The sequence below is a fragment of the Acanthaster planci genome, linkage group LG10 (assembly GCF_054643075.1).
Source record: "Acanthaster planci isolate LZ-2023a linkage group LG10, COTS_SCS, whole genome shotgun sequence".
Classification (NCBI taxonomy): Eukaryota; Metazoa; Echinodermata; class Asteroidea; order Valvatida; family Acanthasteridae; genus Acanthaster; species Acanthaster planci.
The window spans coordinates 6,304,998-6,325,686 of record NC_141786.1 but is presented as its reverse complement, the minus strand read 5'-3'; the positions used below and the strand labels follow the sequence as shown (position 1 = coordinate 6,325,686).

The 20,689-nt window shown below is 44.3% G+C and overlaps 2 protein-coding genes across 9 annotated transcripts in view; one reads left to right on the top strand and one right to left on the bottom strand.

The window, feature by feature from the left end:
• Nucleotides 1-10,409, top strand: part of LOC110989989 (nephrin-like) — a 36,011-nt gene extending 25,602 nt beyond the window's left edge. For both annotated transcript variants that reach the window (XM_087142706.1, XM_022254731.2), the window contains exons 15-23: nt 282-409; nt 1,365-1,545; nt 1,693-1,767; nt 2,699-2,911; nt 3,654-3,689; nt 4,244-4,378; nt 5,617-5,662; nt 5,915-6,207; nt 6,828-10,409. In XM_087142706.1, coding sequence (XP_086998832.1) covers nt 282-409; nt 1,365-1,545; nt 1,693-1,767; nt 2,699-2,911; nt 3,654-3,689; nt 4,244-4,378; nt 5,617-5,662; nt 5,915-6,207; nt 6,828-7,087 — 1,367 coding nt within the window. In that variant the 3' untranslated portion in view covers nt 7,088-10,409. The remainder of the gene's footprint in view (nt 1-281; nt 410-1,364; nt 1,546-1,692; nt 1,768-2,698; nt 2,912-3,653; nt 3,690-4,243; nt 4,379-5,616; nt 5,663-5,914; nt 6,208-6,827) is intronic.
• LOC110980506 (ferredoxin-fold anticodon-binding domain-containing protein 1 homolog) overlaps nt 1-20,689 on the bottom strand; it is a 33,771-nt gene that overhangs the window by 6,673 nt on the left and 6,409 nt on the right. For 6 of the 7 annotated variants that reach the window (XM_087142709.1, XM_087142712.1, XM_087142708.1 and 3 more), the window contains one exon: nt 17,974-19,119. In XM_087142709.1, coding sequence (XP_086998835.1) covers nt 17,974-19,119 — 1,146 coding nt within the window. Of the gene's footprint in view, nt 1-17,357; nt 19,120-20,689 lie in introns of those variants that run through there. The other variant, XM_087142714.1, reaches the window with a different exon arrangement.

Here is a 20,689-nt window from a genome sequence, read left to right as displayed (position 1 = left end):
AAAATTAATTTCAAAAAAAAAAAAAGACTCACTGCCAAACAATTTTTGTAAATTGTTGCAATTATAATGAGAGCTGTATGTAACGCAGTGACACTTCCAAGTTTTGTTTAATGCATGCTTTAGTATTCATCACATATTGTACATACATTTTCTTGGGTAGTTTTTTGGTCTAGCAGCTAAAACATGAAAATAAAAGCCCAAATCAGTGGCTCAGTGAATGTTGATACCATTTGAACTCTGGATGTTTTGTCTGTCTGTTTGTCTCCTTCCGTTTGTGACAGTTATGCCAGAGGTTGACCGTTCCGTTCCCAACAAGGTGGCCCAGAGCACTGGCCAGACAGCGGTGCTGCGATGCCGGGCAGAGGGAGCCCCCGTGGTCAGATTCAAGTGGTTTCAAAGAGGTTTAGAGGTCAGGCACTCATAAATATTCATCAATGTATAGATCATGCATACCGGTACATGTTACATGTGCATGTAGTTATCCACCTCATGGTTGGTCTGCTGTTCATCACAACACTGAATAATAACCTGTCTCGTGATAAGTCCCACCCCCCTTTGCCTAGAGTCTTTTTAGAGGTAGCAAATTTTCTGATGGCATGCCTACGTCGTGCCTTTTCTTTCAGCTCCATCCTTTTTGGTTGTCATTCTGTCCGGTGCTTGGTCCATAATTGTCTTGAATGAGGACTTTCTCGTTAAATGCCTTAGATTGCACATTTGTGGCCTGGTACGTTGAAATCAGGAATAGAAGTCCTACCCGGTAAAATAAACAGAAACCGCCATATCGATTTTTCAACATTTACCCACATCCCCACTTTACTCGGCCATTACGTGAAACAGCCTCGGCGACTTATTCCTGATTGCGATGTACCGGGTCATGTTTACCACAGCGTGTAGAGTTTCCCCTTAAGCAATAAAGAAAGTTTAAGGTTGAAACAAGTGGTCATTGTTCCCTGCATAGTCAATCACATTAGAAGCAGGTACAGGTACATGCATCACTGGTAGTAATAGCACCCCTCAGTCATAAAGTAATTATTGTCATAACCGCTAATGGGTCATTAGGGAGACATTCCCATAGGAACATGCATAAAAGTTTTCCAACTTTACTGTCCCATAATTCAATATTCCCTAATCTGATCTGAACCAAACTTTGTACGTTTTCATTTTAGGCCCTAAACTATCATCTCTCAAAATATGGACAATAAAATTCGGCCTCCTTCTGGTAGTTTGAAAATAGGGAGACACTGAAATGTCTCCCTAAAAGCCAATGTCTCCCTAATGCTGAAAAATTTACCACAAAATGTCTCCCAAATGACCTATTTGTAAATATTTAAGCATCGCCCCTTTTTTTGGTCCATTATGATCAGGTGAATGTGACCAGTGACCATTACACCTTTGACACCCGTCAAGACCTGACCTACTCCAATCGCTACGAGAGCCGTCTCTACATCGGCCCTGTCAACGAGGACTACGACTATGGCACTTACGTCTGCAAAGCCTACAATGATCTGGGAGAGGCCACCTTCTCCGTTCAGCTGGAACAGACTAGTAAGGCCTAGGCTATACACCCTGCTACTGCCATGCCGTACTCAAATCATTCGATTTTGACAACTGACCAATCAGGCAAAGCGGGTGAACTCATAAGCATGCTTGAGCCATGACAAAATGGTGAACTTTTTACCCTCCTACTTTCAGGTGCACCCGAAGCGCCCTTTGACCTGGAGGTGGTAGCAGTCAAGCACGACTCTGTCAAACTCAGGTGGCAACCAGGTACGCAACTGATACATGACGAGTGACTTCCAAGTAGTAATGGCAGATGGTCCTGTGCAGTCCTCGCACAAGAGCAAATACCTCAGGCCCTAGCAAAATATTTTTACATTTAGTTGTAGTGCCAAATGATATATGTTGGTCTCAGTATAAAGATATTGGACCCCTTTCTAATCTCACAGAAGTAATAGTATAAATATATTGCTCAGTGCCTTGGTGAGCTCAGCTACTCATAGTGAAGAACTAGTCACCACAAGCAGCATGTCTTGATTGATATTCTGGCTGGTTCCATGTTTCTTCTTGTCAAGTGTTTGTATTGTTAACTTCGGTGTACATTGCAATTTTGAGCGCCAACCATAGTTAGCTATCAACTGTGTGTATTTAGTTTAATTATTGTTGTGTGAACGATAGATGGTTTGGATCATCTAGTCAAGCATTTGCAACGGGGCCCTTAGGTATATGGTGGCTTAGCTGGTTATCAATAGCCGATTGGATTTATGAGTATGGAGGAAACCTTCTCCATTCTAGTCACTGTACAAAATGTCATTGGCCATGATCACTGCTAGAAGTGTAGCTTACAGCAGAATATTTTCAAGATGTATTTTTTGCGTTGGGGAGATGTTAATTATATATAACGGGTTTGCCCTTAAGCCAACGTATATTAATAAGCGCTGTATGCTCAGTGATTGTCCGAGAGCTTGCGAAAAAAAACCTCACAAGCTTACTCGGGTGGGACTCGAACCCACGTCCTCCTGCTTACTAGTGCAGATGTCTTAACGTTGGGCAAGGGCAAACCCGTTATATATAATTACAGCAGAATAGTTCGCAATGTACTGTGGTCGTGCATTGTCAATAAGATGTAGAACCAGTTTGCCCCTGGGCTTGCCCATAAATGCTCCAAAAAAATTAATCCTGGTTCCTGTCTTACACACAGGCTTTGATGGAGGCCGTCCCCAGACCTTCCAGGTGCGTTTTAACCAGAAGGGCAACCTGCAGTACCAGTACGTGGACGTGGTGCCGCCCAATGCTACGTCTTACACCATCACCAACCTCAACCCGGAGACGGACTACGAATTCACCGTACGAGGACGTAACGACCTGGGCACAGGGACCTACTTCCTGGGCATTGTCTCAGCAACGACCAAAAGTATGCTTCATTTAAGTGCCTTATACAGACATATATTAATTAACACAATACACTCATCTGACTCGGACCGGCCAGCCGACCCCGGCAAGCTCGGTGGTCAAGTGGTTAAGACGTCCGCACTCATAAACAGGAGGTCGTGGGTTCGAGTCCCACCCAGATTCAGACATGTACTGAGTGTACATTGTTAATATACGTCAGCATAAGGGCAAAACCTGTTCTTAATTTTGAAATTTGAAATAATTTGAATTTCGATTGAGCTAGGAATTAGGCCACTGCAAGTTAAAGAATGGATTAATTTGTTTCCTATCTTGTATCGGTTACCTCCGCTCTCGTATCAAAATCAACCAGACTACTACTCTTTTATGAGATTCTGTGGATGTAGCAATTAACAGGTATTGCTAAAAACAAATGATGGAAGGAGTACATTGGACATGGTATGTTTCCCGTTAATTTCAATTATAGACTTCACGTGTACATCGTATCTTTCCAATTGTAATACATTACTTTGCTGTATTGGTCTTCAAGATTTCCAGATATGGGATAAATTGGTTTTCCTACCAGGATTGAAATGCTTTCTGTATACCTTTGCAAGATACATCGGTACCTGGTGATTTGTCAGAAGGCATCCACACCTGTTCATTATTTGTAAGCTTTAGCATTGAACCAAAACGTCCAGCTGTGTTGACCGAGTTCAACATGGAAATCGTGTTGAGGTAAAGATTGTGTTTTCTTTTCTCCTTAGCCGCACCGAGCCAACCTATTCCTGATGGCCCATCAGGTAAGATCCGTCCTCTAACACACTATGAACAATATCATGTTGAGTTGTTGACCGTGTCTGGGGGCCCAGAGAACCCTATGGTTATATACAAGTTGCTAATTAACAGAGGGAGGGACCCTGTCTACACTATACCAACCACACCCTGAACCCGTATCAGTAGCAAACGTCAGTCTTTATTCCACTCCACTTCATTTCCCAACATTCAAATAGTAACCCAAGCACATAGGTGTTGCAGTTTACAGTCAGTTCGTCCACCTCACTATGAAATGATTAAATGGAGGGGTTGCACTTCAGGTTTTCCTCATTGGTTCCTTGGCACGTTAAAGGAACTATTACCAAGTACTAACTGCAGGGGTCTGTGATTGCTACGTTACACGTTGGCCATGTGGCACGAAGTCTACACAGGGTGCATGACTTCATGTGTACCAAACTGCCGTGCTCATCACGTGGTACGTCTTCACGTGGTGCAACGGATGGATTGTTTCCGTGTGCGGCAGTGAGAGTTGATTAACCCATTGACCTGCTGTCCGTTGCTCCGTCCCCCTACTCGGCAGGCATCCTGGTGGGCAACATCCCCCTTTACCTCTTCCTCCTGGTCACCTTCCTGAGTCTCCTCAGCTGTGTCTTCATCAACATCTTCCTGGTCTGCTGTCTCATCAAGCGACGCACCTCGAGGAAGCGACGCGCAGGTGAGTCGGGTAGTTTCTCTTCCCCATCCCTTTGTTATTTATAGGGCACTTGGCCGAGCGGTTTAGGGTTTGTAGCATCTGATCATAGGGTAGGGAGGTTCGAATCCAACTGGTAACAGCATGTTGTGATCTTGGGCAGGTCACTTTACTCCGATGTGCCTCTCTCCACCCAGGAGTAAATGGGTACCTGTGAGGGCAGACAGGAGGCACGTGGCCGAGCTGTTTAGGGTTTGTAGCTTCTAATCATAGGGTAGGGAGGTTCGAATCCAACTGGTAGCAGCATGTTGTGATCTTGGGTAAGTCATGTTACTCCGATGTGCCTCTCTCCACCCAGGAGTAAATGGGTACCTGTGAGGGCAGACAGGAGGCACGTGGCCGAGCTGTTTAGGGTTTGTAGCTTCTAATCATAGGGTAGGGAGGTTCAAATCCAACTGGTAGCAGCATGTTGTGATCTTGGGTAAGTCATGTTACTCCGATGTGCCTCTCTCCACCCAGGAGTAAATGGGTACCTGTGAGGGCAGACAGGAGGCACGTGGCCAAGCGGTTTAGGGTTTGTAGCTTCTGATCATAGGGTAGGGAGGTTCGAATCCAACTGGTAGCAGCATGTTGTGATCTTGGGCAAGTCACTTTACTCCAATGTGCCTCTCTCCACCCAGGAGTGAATGGGTACCTGTGAGGGCAGACACGGCTATGTTTAGCCGTTTGCACAGAAATGGCAGCATCAGGCTAATATACTCCCCAGGGAGCTGAGATGGTTTCAGTAATGTTCAGATGATGTGTGAGCCCAATGTCCAGGGATAATGGTAATATATGGGCACCTTTCAATTACAGATGCTGTGACATACTCTGCGCTTTATAATTGCTTTGACATTATTATTGTGGTTATTATCTGACAGTGTTGGTGATGTGTCGTGGTTGTCAAAATGTAAAGGCTAGGATTCTTGCGGAACACTTGCCACAACACACTGCCCACTGGAATGAACATTGCAGTTGGGACATGCCAAGTGTGAAAGGACAGGTGTCAGCATCAGGCAGGCACTCATATGGGTAACCTGTCCTTCGTAGGTAACAAATGCCCAGTATATTCTTGTATTCACCACTCATCAATGGCATTGATAGAGCAAGACCATTTGAGAACAAAGCACAGGAGTGTGGATATGTTCAGTGCATGTGACTGGGCGTACGGCTGCACTGCTTAGGCCGAATTTGCAGTTTTGATTTTCTTCTTTTTTTTTCAGCTAAGGTCTCAGACGTCAAAATGAAGAAGATTGGATCGGAGGTTTCGTAAGTAGATAACTTCAGTGTTAAGACCTTCCTTGGGGTTTGTCCCAGCTAGATTTTTGGCCAGTCCTGTGTGGCCATTGTCGGAAAACATACTCTGACAGTGGTCGAGATTTTTCTAAAAATGGCTGCTCATACAAAATGGTGCGTTGTGTTTGTAGACGAGAGATCTTTGATCAGAGCTCCTCATGTAGATATGAATTGTTGCTGAAACACAAGTACAATAGCTGATATTGTTCTTCCCTTTGGATCCAGGGACAAGGAGAGTGCTACTGTCACTGAGACCATAGATTCCATGTCTCACCGTGACCGCTCCGAGTACTCCAAAGACCCGTACTCTGACGACGAGCATAGCTATGATGACCGTCATTATGATGACCGCGGCTATGGAGACCAGCGTTACGACGACTACAGCGACCGCAGCTACAGTGACCATTACGATGACAGCGACCGCCAGCCCATTACACCCTCACGGAGGGAACCGGGCTCAGGATACCACAATGCCGGGTACCGACCACCCTCCTATTCAGCCAGCTGGGAAAGCTTTGGTAGGTCACTGAAATCGACATACGGTATTAAACACTGACTCAAGCTCCCTCCAAATGAGAAGCCAAAGTCAAAGGTTGGTCACCAAGTCTCATCAACTTTCTCAAGTTCCTCCCATTGGGTTAGGGAACTTGCGCAGATGGGCGAGACCTCAAGCCCCACAGTGATACCCAGGGTTGTCGCAGGTTATGGTTTTGTACTGGAATTTAACCACCCCGCCCGCAATACAAGGGATTGGGACTTCAATGTACGGCTCTATCAGAGCTTGTAGTTAAAGATGTTTGATTTTTCAGAAAGTATCAAAAAAAAGAAAATGAAAACTTGAGGCTTCAGACAACACCCAGTTGTAGGGGCCTGAATGCAAAGGCTTGATCATGAGCTGCATCATCACAAGATTTGGATTTACGAGTTGGAATCACACATGTGCCTTTGGGAAGCCACGGCTCGCCAATGCAGTCATTTCTCCTAGGTGTATGCATATGACCATCAGCTGTAACCAAGACAATCATATACAGGCTTAGTGGATAGATCGGCACTCTCCAAAGTCCCCGAGTTCACATATCGGGAGGAAATAATTCTATCATGGAACAACCCTTGGGTCAATTCTTTCTTTCCTCCCAAGGTCGGTCCCCAAGCGTCATGACAGACCAGGTGAGCGAGGACCAGGAGGAGCGCGACTACGCCAATCAACTGCGTCGCAAGCAGGCCCAGCTGGCTACCCACCCGCCCCCTTCCACCACCAGCAGCAGCAGGCCCTACGAGTTCCAGTCCTCAGTCACCCCTAGCCCTGTGCCCAGTAGCCTGGGCAACTTTGTGACGCTAACCAAGGCCGGCAAGCCACCGGCCAGCCAGGCCGGTAGCGAGGAGGGATTCCTGGTGTGAGCTGGATGGGTGATGGAGGAGAAACTCATTGTGTGGGAATGCGGAGAATGAGTAATTGACAGCTGGGCATTTTTTTAAGAGACGGTACTGGGGTGTGCCCAGTGTTCGGACCAACAGGAACTAAATGGGACAAAAATAAAGTCACAATATGAAATAAATCTGTGATGAGTAGTTGTGTCTGTCACAACATGTAAAGGGTAATATGAGGTCCTTTTAATATTTGACAGAGTTTGTACTGGGGAGCCCAAACTCCTTTGAAACTGTGAGAGATGAGTGTCGAGTTCTGAAATTTCTGTGCTTGGGACAGAATGTCTAAAATGTGCACCTTCAGTGGCAGGTCTTGAATTATGCGAACCATCACAGGGACCTCAAACATTTTGTCCCTGGCAAAGAGATTCTGGACATTTGTGACCGGATCTTCCAAGATGCATCTTCAGGGGTTTTTGTTTTGTTGTTTGTGTACAGTAATGTCGTTTTAGTTTCAATTCCAGCAAACCGAGCTTCAAGTTTTAGTGTATCACTCAGTATTGGCATACTGATGGAAATTGGCATTATGTGTTTAAAAGTATGAACATTTCATTTGCTGTACGTCCAGCCAAATTGGTTTAAAGGCCCTCAGATCAAAGTGGGACTGGTATCGTGAACCATTTCATTAGTTTGGGTCGCATAGGAGTTTTTGTGCTAGAAACAGTTACATGTACATGTACAGAGACAATATAGAGGGTCTGCATGGCTGCCATCTTGCAGGCCAGTGCTTTTCTGCATCGGGGTATTCATGCTCAAAGGAGGCTTTCCTGTGGAACAAATTAAGTCATGGTAACCAGCTACTCGTTCATGTAGTGAGTGATATAGTTGACAATACTGTGTTTTTGTCTTTTTTAATGACATTGTTAGCATGCTTTTGGGATGAGGGAAATGAGTCACGTCTATTTTTCTGCTGAATGAGAGAGGTGTTATACATGTGGCTCAGATACTGTTAGTCAAGGGCTGTTACATTTGACTTAACAGTTAACAGGTGTTAAGAAAATGGCGACAGTTACACGTAGATTGGTTTGGTAGAATAACAGTTTTATATTGGACCACTGATCTTGCCATCACAATGCAATAAATGGTTTTTAGTGTACAATTTCTGAACTTGCCATAAGGTTCAAGATTTAAAAACTCCTTGACTTTGTGAATTTTCCAAGGAGTACTTTTCATATTTACCTACATGTACATCTAGGTCAGAATTAAGTTCCACTGCTGCCTATTTCAGTGAGTGGTATTACTGTTAGTCATTTCATCCGTCAATCACGAGTCATCTAGTCTGGAAATACCAGAGCCTATTCACAGCCATTTCTTGATCACTACTCATGCATTGTAACAACCTGGACCCAATTTCATGGTGCTTCATAAAGTAGTAGCCAGAAAAGTGGTGCTTACAATAGCAAAAAGTTTTGCAAACAGTAAGCACTATTTCATGGCGGTGCTTGGCGTCCACATAGAGATTTCCGAGGTAACCTTGTCTTTTGTCGTGCTTAAATGCTTAGGCCTCTTCATGAAATACATGGAACCTCTGTTAGATTACAATTGTGTGCTTCGCCATGCCATGAAATTGGGCCCTGGCTCGACTCAACTACATGCAAAATTCAACTTGCAATCTGACTTCAACATTTGTTTCCAGATCTAACTTGCGATTGACTCCACCACAGTTCGGATACAAGAACTGGTCTAATGTTTACCTGATTAGCCCGAGCTAAAACTTTTGAACTGTCAGATACCACGACTGTATTTTTTTCTTCAGTTCTTTTCATATGATGAGCCTTACCACTGAACAGTGCATTCCAGTGTGTGACGGAGGACAAGTGTGAGAACTGAACATAAAATGAATTTTTGTATAAACTGTGATTCTTTGTGATACAGATGCATGGACAACAACATATTTTTAATCACTGCATTTATCGTTATCTCACATTTAAATAAACAGTGCATTATTAACAACCACCAAGGTTTTTGTGTACATAGAAACTTCGTTTGTTAGCAGTTCAGTTTTTGTATAAGAAATACACATATCGTTCACTTTTGTACAAACATCTTGTAAAAATTGGAAATGACCGCCTTAAGTAAATGTGTGTTATAAACTCCTGTTTTTCTAACATTCACTGTTTTCTTACTTAAATTGCTTGCCTTTCGTTTCGTCTGTTAGTTTTGTCAGTTAAAGTTTGAAACTATAAATCATGTAGCACGCAACTTTTATGTCTTTCTGCTATATATACAATTTTGCTTTAATCCTTTTGCCATTTTAGTGAAATGAATGTAGTTGTTAGTGAATTGATATTTGGGTCATTCCACTCTCAATGGGGGGGATACAGAAGTATGACATAGGAATGGAAAATAAATCACAATAATATCCAGAGATTTGTCCTTTGTTCAACATGCAGCACTTTCCCACTCCATTGTTGAGGATTATGCTTTCCAAGCAAAGTTCACTTTTTGGGGGTTTGCTTAGAATGTCATGTCCATAACGTGGGAAGAAAGTGTGTTCATTTTAGCAAAACGTCCAAATACGGTACACACTTTGACTGTGATATTGTGCTTTTTAATTCTGATCTCCATGGCAACGTTACCTGAAGAAATCACGACAAGTCAGTGTATTTTGCAGAGTGTTATGTCCAGTTGTTTATGTACGCAACATGAACAGAAACTTGTGACAAAATTTCGGTCCTTACATATGTTGCATATAAACTTTGCCGAGGAAAATACTGTAGTGCTGATTTTCCTGTTGACAATCCAAATGGGGTTATAAACTTAAAATGTGGGCTAATTTGTGCTCATGAGTGTCCTTGTCAATTTTCAGCCATAATTCTGTCCATGTAACATGGATAAAATTTTACAGAGAATTTAGGGGTCATCACTGAAAATTATTCTGTCCATAATGTAGCAGAATTATTTTCAGTGACCCCTGCATTCTCTGAAATACAGAGAAATTACTATAAGGGCCCAGAATGCACAGGGGGGAATGAATGCAACGTCAAGCTTTACTGTACCCTCCAGCGTCCCCTGTCCAATCCCAAATTTGCAGCCAATTGTGCTTTGTTAGTGTGGATTAAGGGCTCAATTCTTTTAGAATGCTGTACTCAAATTCTGCTTAGTTTGTAGAACGCTGCTCGTGTAAAAAGGTTGAATAATTAGCCCTTCTAAGTACTTTTCAATTGTATTGACTTGTCTGGAATCCATTCAGAATTATTGCAAGTCACACTTTGTTCTTGTTAAAATGTATTTTGTACCAGTATGCATACAAACATTAAAACAAAATAGAAAATACAAGAGTTTAAGAGATGTATTTTACTGTTGCATGACTAGTGATTTTCTGTGACTTGCGGCCAGCTGGAATAATGCTTGTGGCTCACTTTGGTGGCCAGGTTTTGGCAGATTTTCAGAAATGGTAGGCAGTCCGTGTTCCATTTGCATAAGAACTTCGCAGTTTTTACATGCACAGTTTAAGCTCGAATGTTTGTGGGTAACAAGTGTACATGTATGTAGGTAGGCACTGGGATTCTAAGTACATGTGCAATTTGTGCATTATGACGATCAGCACGGTAATCTATAGATGTCAACCAAGAAGTTAAAAAGAGGCCAGCAAGATGTGGGTGTGAAGCAAACATTGGCTTGCACAATGTGAAATGCTTCTATTCGAAGGACTGCTGCGCCATGAAATTAAGCGGTTGAATTCACATCCAACTACTTGCATACACAATGGTACAGTAGAATTGAAACATGAGAAACTACATGTAGACTGGGGTGGACTGTTGTGCTCTCTGGGGTGGAGAAAAACGGATGTTTTTTAAGAGCTTGGTTTTATCTTCGGCTCCATCTTTTCCACATTTTTACTGTTGGAAATGTTGGTTATTTCTGAAGCACAGATCTGTATCAAGATCAGGAGTGCCAACTACAGGGGAGGAATAAATTCACAAACAAATGAGACCCAACGAACACTTGTGCATCTGCCTCCAATACTTGGTCACTAGCCCAAAATGATCTCTTGCCAAGACAATAAAATGCACATTATCATAATCTTGTGTGTAAAATATTGTTGCGTTCCCTGAACATCAAGTCGATGGTAGCATGGACTTTGTGTCAAGGGGATGTGATATTTGGGGTCAACAATTTATTAAAAGGTGGACGGGAAACAAGTGGTTTGGGTGACAGTCAAACTGTATGGTTGGTTTATTGCTTTCACTTCTCTTCACCAAAGTTCAATGTGGGTTTGAAGAAGGTGTAGCTTAACATAATACAACACACAAAAGGCAAAGTTATAGAGAGGCGAAGTTGTATATGAGTGTAACTAAACTACGGTTTGGCAGGACCATTGGAAATGCAAGTCAGACGGAGTGGGTACAGTACAGGTGTGTAGAATCGCACAATTAGGCCAAATCTAAGAACGTTCCAAAAGACACAACTTTGTAGCAGGTTGAGCGTAGGTCCCAGTCGCAGTCTTGACCTCTGCACTTCGAACCAAACCATCGCTTCCAGGGAAGACTTTGCTGATAATAGCTAATGGCCAGTGGTTTAACTGTGCCTGATCGTCAACCACTAGCACTAGATCACCTTCTTTGAGGTTCACCTTCCTTTCAACCCAACGTTGTCTTCTCTGAAGGTTTGGTAACTACTCTGCAACCCAGCGTTTCCAAAATCTTTCAGCTAGCAGTTGCACATGCTTCCATCTTTTACGAAACTGCCCAGTGTCAGGTAAGCCTCGTAGTGACAGAGGATGGCCTGATCTCAGCTTCGAGAGATGGCTTGGGGTTAAGGCCTCAAGATCGTCGGGATTATCTGATCCTGGAGTGATCGGCCTGTCGTTCACGATCGACTCTACCAGGCAAAAGACAAAACCTTTCTGACAGTTCTTATTTGGCATTCCAATGATCCGCCCATGTGGGGTGCCGCGGTTGGGTTGAAGTGCTATTCAATGCGCTTGGCGAAGAGAACACCTTGTGCCTTGTCATCCTTTTGAAGCCTGACGATGTTTTCCCTCAGTTCGCTATCTCCTACAACGAAGTTTGTGCCGTTGTCCAAGTAAATATATGCTCAGGCACTCCTCTTCTGGAAGCAAATCTCATGAGACCATTTAAGAAAGCGTCTGTCTCCAAGGAATGCTGCACTTCAAGGTGAATGGCTCTGGTGGCCAAGCAGACAAACAAGCAACCATACCTCTTTTCCCAAGAGCGGCCTCGTTTGACCTAGAAAGGGCCAAAGCAATCCAACCCTACATGCCAATTCTTGGAACGGAGGATCCATGCCACTGCCTTACAAAGACTGAGCCAGCAGGACTACCTATTCATAAGCTCATCAATCAGATTGGCATTATCCTTGGCATCAACAGCTCAAGAGGTTGTCTCCCGTTTCATTTCTCAATCCTTGTCAAGCAGATTTGTCACTTCCGGTTCCATGGGCCACTGACTGTCACTTTGCCACAGGAATCTAGGTCCATTCCTCCATTTATCTGACGACAACAGGCAGTCTACATCAAGCCCCCTGGAAGCGTCGTTGGCCGGATTGAGATCCGTGCTTACGTACCGCCATGCGCCATTGCTCAGGTGACGATGCCTAATGGATTGTTGTCACTCGATTGGCCACGAAGGTGGGGAAACGCTTTGTTTGGTTCCTGATATACTGCAGGACAAACATGCTGTCTGTCCAGAATGTGGATTTACCAATATCCAGATCAGTCTCCTTTCTGAGCATGACGTCCTGCCGAGCAGCAAGCACAGCCGCAGAAAGCTAAAGTCTTGGGATAGTCATTGCCTTCAGGGGTGCTAGACGCGACTTGCCCATAACAAAACTGCAGTGGACCTTGCCAGTTGAACTGACAAAGCGGGCAAAGGACACACATCCATACGCATCCTTGGATGCATCCGAGAAGTGATGCAGCTCACATTCTTGGACAGCAAGAATAAATCAAGCTCAGATCCTTGGTCAAACGCTTCTTGAGAGATGCAAGTCACTTCTCTGCCAAACTTCTGTCATCCAGCAATCCAGGGTCATCTGCCTTGAAGGGAATTGCCAGCTGGTAGTGCCCATCTACCACGTGCAGAGACTGCTCCCAAATAGCCAATGCCTTCTTATCACTGATGGACATAGCAGGTGAGTCACAAGCCGAAGCATCTCCAGTATCAAGCTTACAGAAACGTTCCACCTGCACCTCTACATTTCCTCAAACATAGTGCGTGGTAGCCCGCTGGGGTGCTCCCTCAGTCAAGGGACAATTTACAGTCCATCCCAGCACCATCTTTGCAGCGTAGGCTCCCCCTCCAGTCCACGTCTCACGTTATGAGGTGCAAGCAAGTGAGGTGCATCCTGACCGATAGGCATCGACACTCCTTTGCTCATCACGCATGGAAGAGGAATGTCTTTAAGATGATTAAATCCTCATGCGTAACACGACTCTCACAGAGAACTGGAAAATTTTCAAAGGCATGCACCTCTTTCAAACAAAAAGGTGCCCCACGTCGAGCCCTGTCACTGACTTCAGCAATTTCTAGAGAGACCACAAGTGTCTTCACTGACAAAGTGTCACTGAGGGTATTTATGGACATGGGATGTACATGTAAGTCACCATCAATCATCGAGTCCATGGATGCTTCAAGCTGCATCAATGCACTCAGAAGGTTCTTTGCCATCCGCGGACCAGCTAAACAGCTGAGATCAGACTGCGGAACAAACTTCATCGGAGCTTCCAACGAGCTGAAACTTGATAAAGAACGGCAGCAGGGTATTGGAGTCCAGCGCTACCTTGCCGAACAAGGTTGTACTTGGGTATTCAATCCGCCCCACTCTTCACACATGGGAGGAGCATGGGAACGGATGATCGGAGTAGCACGAAGAATTCTCGACTCCATGCTGCTGCAGAGAAAACCTCTGAACCTGACGCACGAAGTTCTATGTACGTTCGTGGCTGAAGTAACAGCCATCATCAATGCCAGACCTCTTGTTCCAGTCTCTACCGATCCTCAGTCACCATACATCTTGACACCAGCAATCCTGCTCACCCAGAAAGTTGGCGCCCCAGCTCCTTCCGGACACTTTGACACTAATGATCTCTTCAAGAGCCAGTGGAGACAAGTGCAGAGTCTTGCGAGCACATTCTGGTCTCCTTGGCGACGTGAGTACCTCCCCATACTCCAAAGCCGAAGAAAGTGGAAAGAGAGTCGTCGCAACCTCAAAGCAGGGGATATCGTTCACTTGAAGGACAAGCAACTGGCTCGGAATGAGTGGCCAATAGGACTCATCACCACTGCAACCATGAGCGACGACTGTAGAGTCCACATCGTCGAGGTTAAGGTGGCCGCTGCAGGAGGTACTATCAAGACGTTCAAGCGACCCATTTCAGAGGTCGTACTGCTGCTGCCGAAAGAGGACTAGAAACTGTAAGGTCATTCAGTGACATCTTAACGATGCCAAGCGGGGAGTGTTATGTTTACATTGCTTCCACTGTATTTCTTAATAGCGCCCTCCTTTGACCAGTAATCTGAGAACCATGCTTTACACTCATCCATAGACAGTGGATTTCTCACAGTGAATTTGTGCATCGTTTTCCCACATTTTCAGGGCACAAATTTTCCTCTCGCTCCTCGCTAACTGTATATAGCGCCTAGTGAAGCATTGCCTGTAAGTTGATTCCAGTTTTATTCCTTATCAAGAGGTGTTTCAAGTAGTTTAGAGGCCTTTATAACATTCGGTTTTCATGTCAAGTTTACATGTACCTTGTTTACACATGTATATACCCACGTGTTGACATGTTGTATAAGAATGCAACAACATCTAACACACGATCCACGTGTTCGTGGGGATGTGTATGACTATTTTCTGCACTTATAGGCCTGTTAAATAGACATATTTAGGGCTCCGTGAGCTCAGTATTTACATGCACATGTACTCATTCGACTAGTTATTAGCATGAATCTCCTGTCAATGACATCATGAAAGATGAAAGATATTACAGGAAGATTTATTGAAATACAGGGCCTGTACGCGATCTCTTCTTGTTAATGTCTTTTGTGCAGTAACATTGCCATATTAAATACAATAAAGTTGTATGTGCCTGAAGTAAGACCATAGCTTTCCAGGAGAAGAAAAAACCTGAAGCAGCTTTATATTTTATGAAAGGGTTGATGTATATTTATTCCAAATGATACAATTAGAGAAGTTTCAAAAAGCTTTGTGTAAGAAATGCAGTCCTGTGGCTTGTCTGTCATCAAAACCACAAGTGTCCTTGAGAGGCCTGCCTGACCAAAACCACAGAGTGGGGGGACAGAGACAGGTCAATGCCTGGCCGAGTTACCAGCAGCACCACCTGACGTTCAACGAGGCCAGCAGCTCCAGTGATGACGAGGAACCAGACACTGGCACCATGAGCCACAGCCTCTTTGTCCTTGAAGTGGCAACCCGCCTCATCGATAGCTAAACCAGGGGAGATCACCAAGGCAAGCTACAGGCGTGCACCCAATGCCTACTATGAATAGCCCTGGGCACTACTCCACCAAAATGCCCAGGAAGCACACTAGGTACTGAAGATGGTGCAGGGGGCACAAAGTCTTAACCTCATCTGGCAACCCCAAGACCCCCGGCAGAGGATACCCCATTTATAATGTAAACCTCTGCCCAGGTGAATGCTTTCTAAAGTTCCACCAGGCCACTACTACATAGTAAGATACCACGGGCACTACCGAGTAATACAGCCGGCCACACCCACGATGCATCAGCCTCCACCATCAGACATGCTCTTTTTTTGTTTTTCCCCCAAAAGACACAGTAAGAAGATTAGAGAAGATATACATAAGAAAGTAGAGAAAAGTCAGAAAGACCCATTTATCTTTTTTCCTTACCAAAACGAAGCAGAAATAAAAAAGAGCAGTCAAAGATAAAAGACAGAAATAAAAATATATGTGTCAAAGTACCACAGAAGTACAGTGTAGAGAAAAAAAGGCAGTGATGAAAAGTCAAATGGTTACCAGTTGTGACCAGGAACTGATCTGAGCCCCCCCCAACAAAGATAATGTGTACATGTATAGCCCGGCAATTGTTTGATCTTGAAGGGATGAGTACATTGTGCCCCCCATTTTTAATATACAGTTTATGACCGAGTATCCCCACTCAGCCAAAACTCAACAGGTTACTGCCCGTTGGAGTTTTTTGGGGCTGTGTACTGTTACAGCAAGTTGGGTTGAGTACACACACAAAACCCAGCAGCCAATGGGTATTGGGATTTGACGGGTTGAGTCAGCCTTCTCGAAAAAACGCTGAGGGGGTAGGGTTTAGAAATAAAGAAAACGGGTATCTAACGACGGTTGAAGCACTTTCTAACTCACATAATAATTGCCTTTCCCCTGTGGAACAATCTGTTAGCAGTATACAGTCAGAACTGTGTCAACTACGGAAACAGAGAAGCAAGAAACTGCTACAGATCAAGGACGGCAGCGCAGTGGAAGGGAAAGAAAAACAACCGGCAATCCGTTCATTATCCAGAAGGCTTTTTGAGAGAAAATACAGGTAGCTCACTGGCCCAAGGTGGGAGATTGAGATGCACGCCACGACTTTTCAGATTTCCTCAGGGCTTGCACGGATGCCGTACCACACATTACGGGTTTATCCATTCTTAATGATTGCATCCTCAAGCTAGTACAGCCCAGCATGATCTAGAGGAACTCATGGCTCTGATGCTACCACAATGAAAATCAGAAGGTAACACCCTCAATGCCTCCGCCTGCATGTACACACCATTGATGCATTTGCCTATGTTGGCAAGAAGGTTGTTCATCGGGCCAGACCACAAGATCCTGCAACCTGTGCACAATTGGGAAGATGCCGGTCTTGTCTCCCCGGAGAGAGGACATCAAGAGTGTGCAATGGTTGCCACTGTTTTGTTTGCACGCAGCACGTTCGGGTGAAGACAGACTTTTTGAATGGTAAGACTGTGAAACAGTAGATGTTGCCCCAATATGCCACGTTATCGTCCACCTAGGTCAGTCTTTTTTTTCTGAGATGTTGAATAGTTTGGTGATCACATTTTTGTTTCTTCGTTTCTTTCACATTTCCAACTGAAAGTCGTAGTGTTCATTTTTTTTACTTTTATGATAATTTAATTTCTAAGTTATAATTTTTAGTTCACATTTCCATACCATTTTCAATCATAACAGATATTATGCTGTTTCATTTTTTTCACCTTTGATCTTTACCATTTGCAGTTATCTTTTTTTCAGTTTTCCAATTCAACAACAAAATTATTGTGCTGTTTATTGCCGAACTGTGATCTTTATTCCTGATTAGCATGATTTTATTGATGGTGTTTTTTTTTTAACTTTCGTCATCGTTACAATTTTACTTCACAATTTTTACATTTGTTCCTAACATGTTTTTTTTAGTTTACTGATTTCATTTTGAGTGTGTGATAACAATCAAATACTGTCGCACTCATGTCCTGTCTTTGTTATTTTACTCTCTAAGTCACCACTGAAAAAATTCCTGCCACTTCCTTACACTCAAATGAAAAACCCAATTATTGACTCAACCAAGAATAATACAAAAACAGATATAAATGGACATGGAAATTCAAAGATAACATAAAATTGTCATTAAATTGTTTGTTTGATTAACCATTCATTGGGATAAGAACCGCTTTAGGCTTCCCCGAGGGGGTTATTTACATACTGACTGGTGATAAAAAAAATGTTCACGTAGCTCCTACGCGTTACTTTCTCATTCGCGCTGCCCGCAAGGTTTACACCAACCATGCAGTGTAGTAAACTTGGGAGAAACGACTTGACTTAAACCTCTCCATTTTTTGAAAATTACAAATAAAATTGCCTCTTGTAGTTGCACTGACATCTGCAAAGCTCAGCCGTCATTACCTTGCTACAAGGCCCATTTCTTGTCGAATTAGCTCCAGTACTCGCTGGTGTATCCTCGCAAGTTTCTCTTTGCTGAGAGCCCCGTCACGGGACATGTACTCCAGTCGGTAGCAGTGACTCGCATCACCTCGTGCCTCGTCTCGGTAGACCTCCTTCAACAGAACTCGCTGGAGCAGGAATCCTGTCCCTTGTCGCAGAACCGACATGAAGTGTAGCTCATCAAATCCACCCTTCACCCAGAAGCTGACATCCCTGATGTACAGTGGAGGGTGCTTGCTCTTACTTGCTAGCTCAACGTCACTGAAGTCCACAACCGCATCTTGTCTGATTTCCAAAGGTGTCCCAGAGTGTCTATCTAGCATTTTGAAGTCAGAAGACCAAAGCGTTCGAATATCTGGCACATTCAGAAGGTACGTAACAAGCTGGTCTAAATATAGCAGAACGATGTCATAGGTTTTGGTTTTCCTCTTTACAGCACCACACAGACCAACCGTAGCCCAGTTTCCGATTGCACTTCTGAGCTGTACTGAACACCGGCTGTCAACTTTGCCTTGCAAGCACACAGGGCATTGACGATGACGTTCCCTGTTGCTTTCCCCTCCACTGTTACTTGGCCGTGTGCCAACTTCTTCGATTTGGCTGTGACGTCTTTTCAGTGACTTTTCCCCATCTGTATTGCCAGGGCTTTTCAGAGATTCATCTATCTCGTCAGTGGTCTGGCCCATTACCTGTACGCAAGAACTTCCACCACTGAGATCTACCAAAATCTTGCTGACCAAGTTGACAGCATTTTTATCGTGGGGGGCAACAAACAGCAGCTGGTGCATGATGGGAAATGTGTCTGTTGCTATGGAACACCGGTGGTAGCTCTCACCTAGGAGGACACATCCGTCATTTGCATACCTGTCAATCAAGTCGTCCACATGACCAAGGAGGTGTGGTCTGAGCATCCAAGCGCCTGTGGAGTGCCCAGTCTTGTGAACATTCACTCTGTAGACTCCAGCGCAGCCGCTTTCTGTCATCTCAGGGACCACAGCTGTAAAGGTGCACTCTTCCAGCACTCTCACACTGGAGAACGTCTGGAATGCACATACTAGACTTGTTCTCAAGATGTTGAGAGGATGGCTTATGTCATAGAGCAGGTTTCTGAGAAACAAGAAATTAAAAGAACGGTGAATTCTCTTGTGTCAAGGAAAATTTTTCTAATGGAAGAACTAATGGTCAGGTTAGCTGTGAGATACAATGAATGAATACACCAGTCAGCATGCAGTGCTAAATGTTTCAGGCACAAGTTTAAGTAAAGAAACAGAACCTGCGGGTAAAGTTGTGTACTCAAAGGCTCTTATCAGCCCAGCTCCTCCATATCTACTGTAGAGAGAGCCGAGCCCCTCCATATCTACTGTAGAGAGAGCCAAGCCCCTCCATATCTACTGTAGAGAGAGCCGAGCCCCTCCATATCTACTGTAGAGAGAGCCAAGCCCCTCCATATCTACTGTAGAGAGAGCCGAGCCCCTCCATATCTACTGTAGAGAGAGCCCAGCCCCTCCATATCTACTGTAGAGAGAGCCGAGCCCCTCCATATCTACTGTAGAGAGAGCCAAGCCCCTCCATATCTACTGTAGAGAGAGCCAAGCCCCTCCATATCTACTGTAGAGAGAGCCGAGCCCCTCCATATCTACTGTAGAGAGAGCCCAGCCCCTCCATATCTACTGTAGAGAGAGCCCAGCCCCTCCATATCTACTGTAGAGAGAGCCCAGCCCCTCCATATCTACTGTAGAGAGAGCCCAGCCCCTCCATATCTACTGTAGAGAGAGCCCAGCCCCTCCATATCTACTGTAGAGAGATTTCTTTAGAGTAAAAGTTCAGAAGCAGGTCTCCCAACACTGCGTGGCAATGCAAGATTTTGCACATCTTGATGATTCTACTGTGTTTGTAACTGCAAATATGGACTTTTGTTACATGAAAAAAATACACATGTAATTCAGAACAGAAAATCATCAGTGTCCATTCTCCAGAGCCGATCTTAAAGAAATTTCACAAATACCTCGGACAGTCTCCCTACTAACCCCAACAGTCCCAAATCCTCTGATTTCAATGTGATTTTGCATACACCCTAGGGGGTTAGAGTTAACATTTGATAATGCTTATCACACACTGGCACTCGGACACGAGACAGTTAATCGATTCTGATTGGTCAAGAGTCTGGGTGCACGCAGCTCGCCACGTGTGCACCAAGTCCATATACACATAAGGAGATTCTTTTGGACAACTTGAACAAGGAACATACACGTACCACAAAATGGACGAGGGTATTCGGGAAAATGAAAGTAAAATTCTGGAACAGCACTGTGGGAAATCCATCAGATACTGATTTCTTTTAACTCGCTAACTTAAATGGTATTCATGAATGGCTATAAATATGTGCTTGGCCGGTCTTACAATGGTGCTGGAGACTGAACGCTGATATTTCACATCCATTCTCCTGAACTGACCTTAAACGCACTTTTGAGACCGGCCAAGCACATACATCCCTTATTAATGACCAGCCATCTCTTGAGGAACAAATTCGACAATGTTACTTCATTTTTTTCAAATCATCCCGTTAGCCATTTCATGCTATGGTATTTTCCCTCTTGAGAAGAGTTCTAAACAATCTCATGTGGACATTGGCTCGTGTATTGCGTGCACTGGGTGCGGTGACACACCGCCAGCCAGT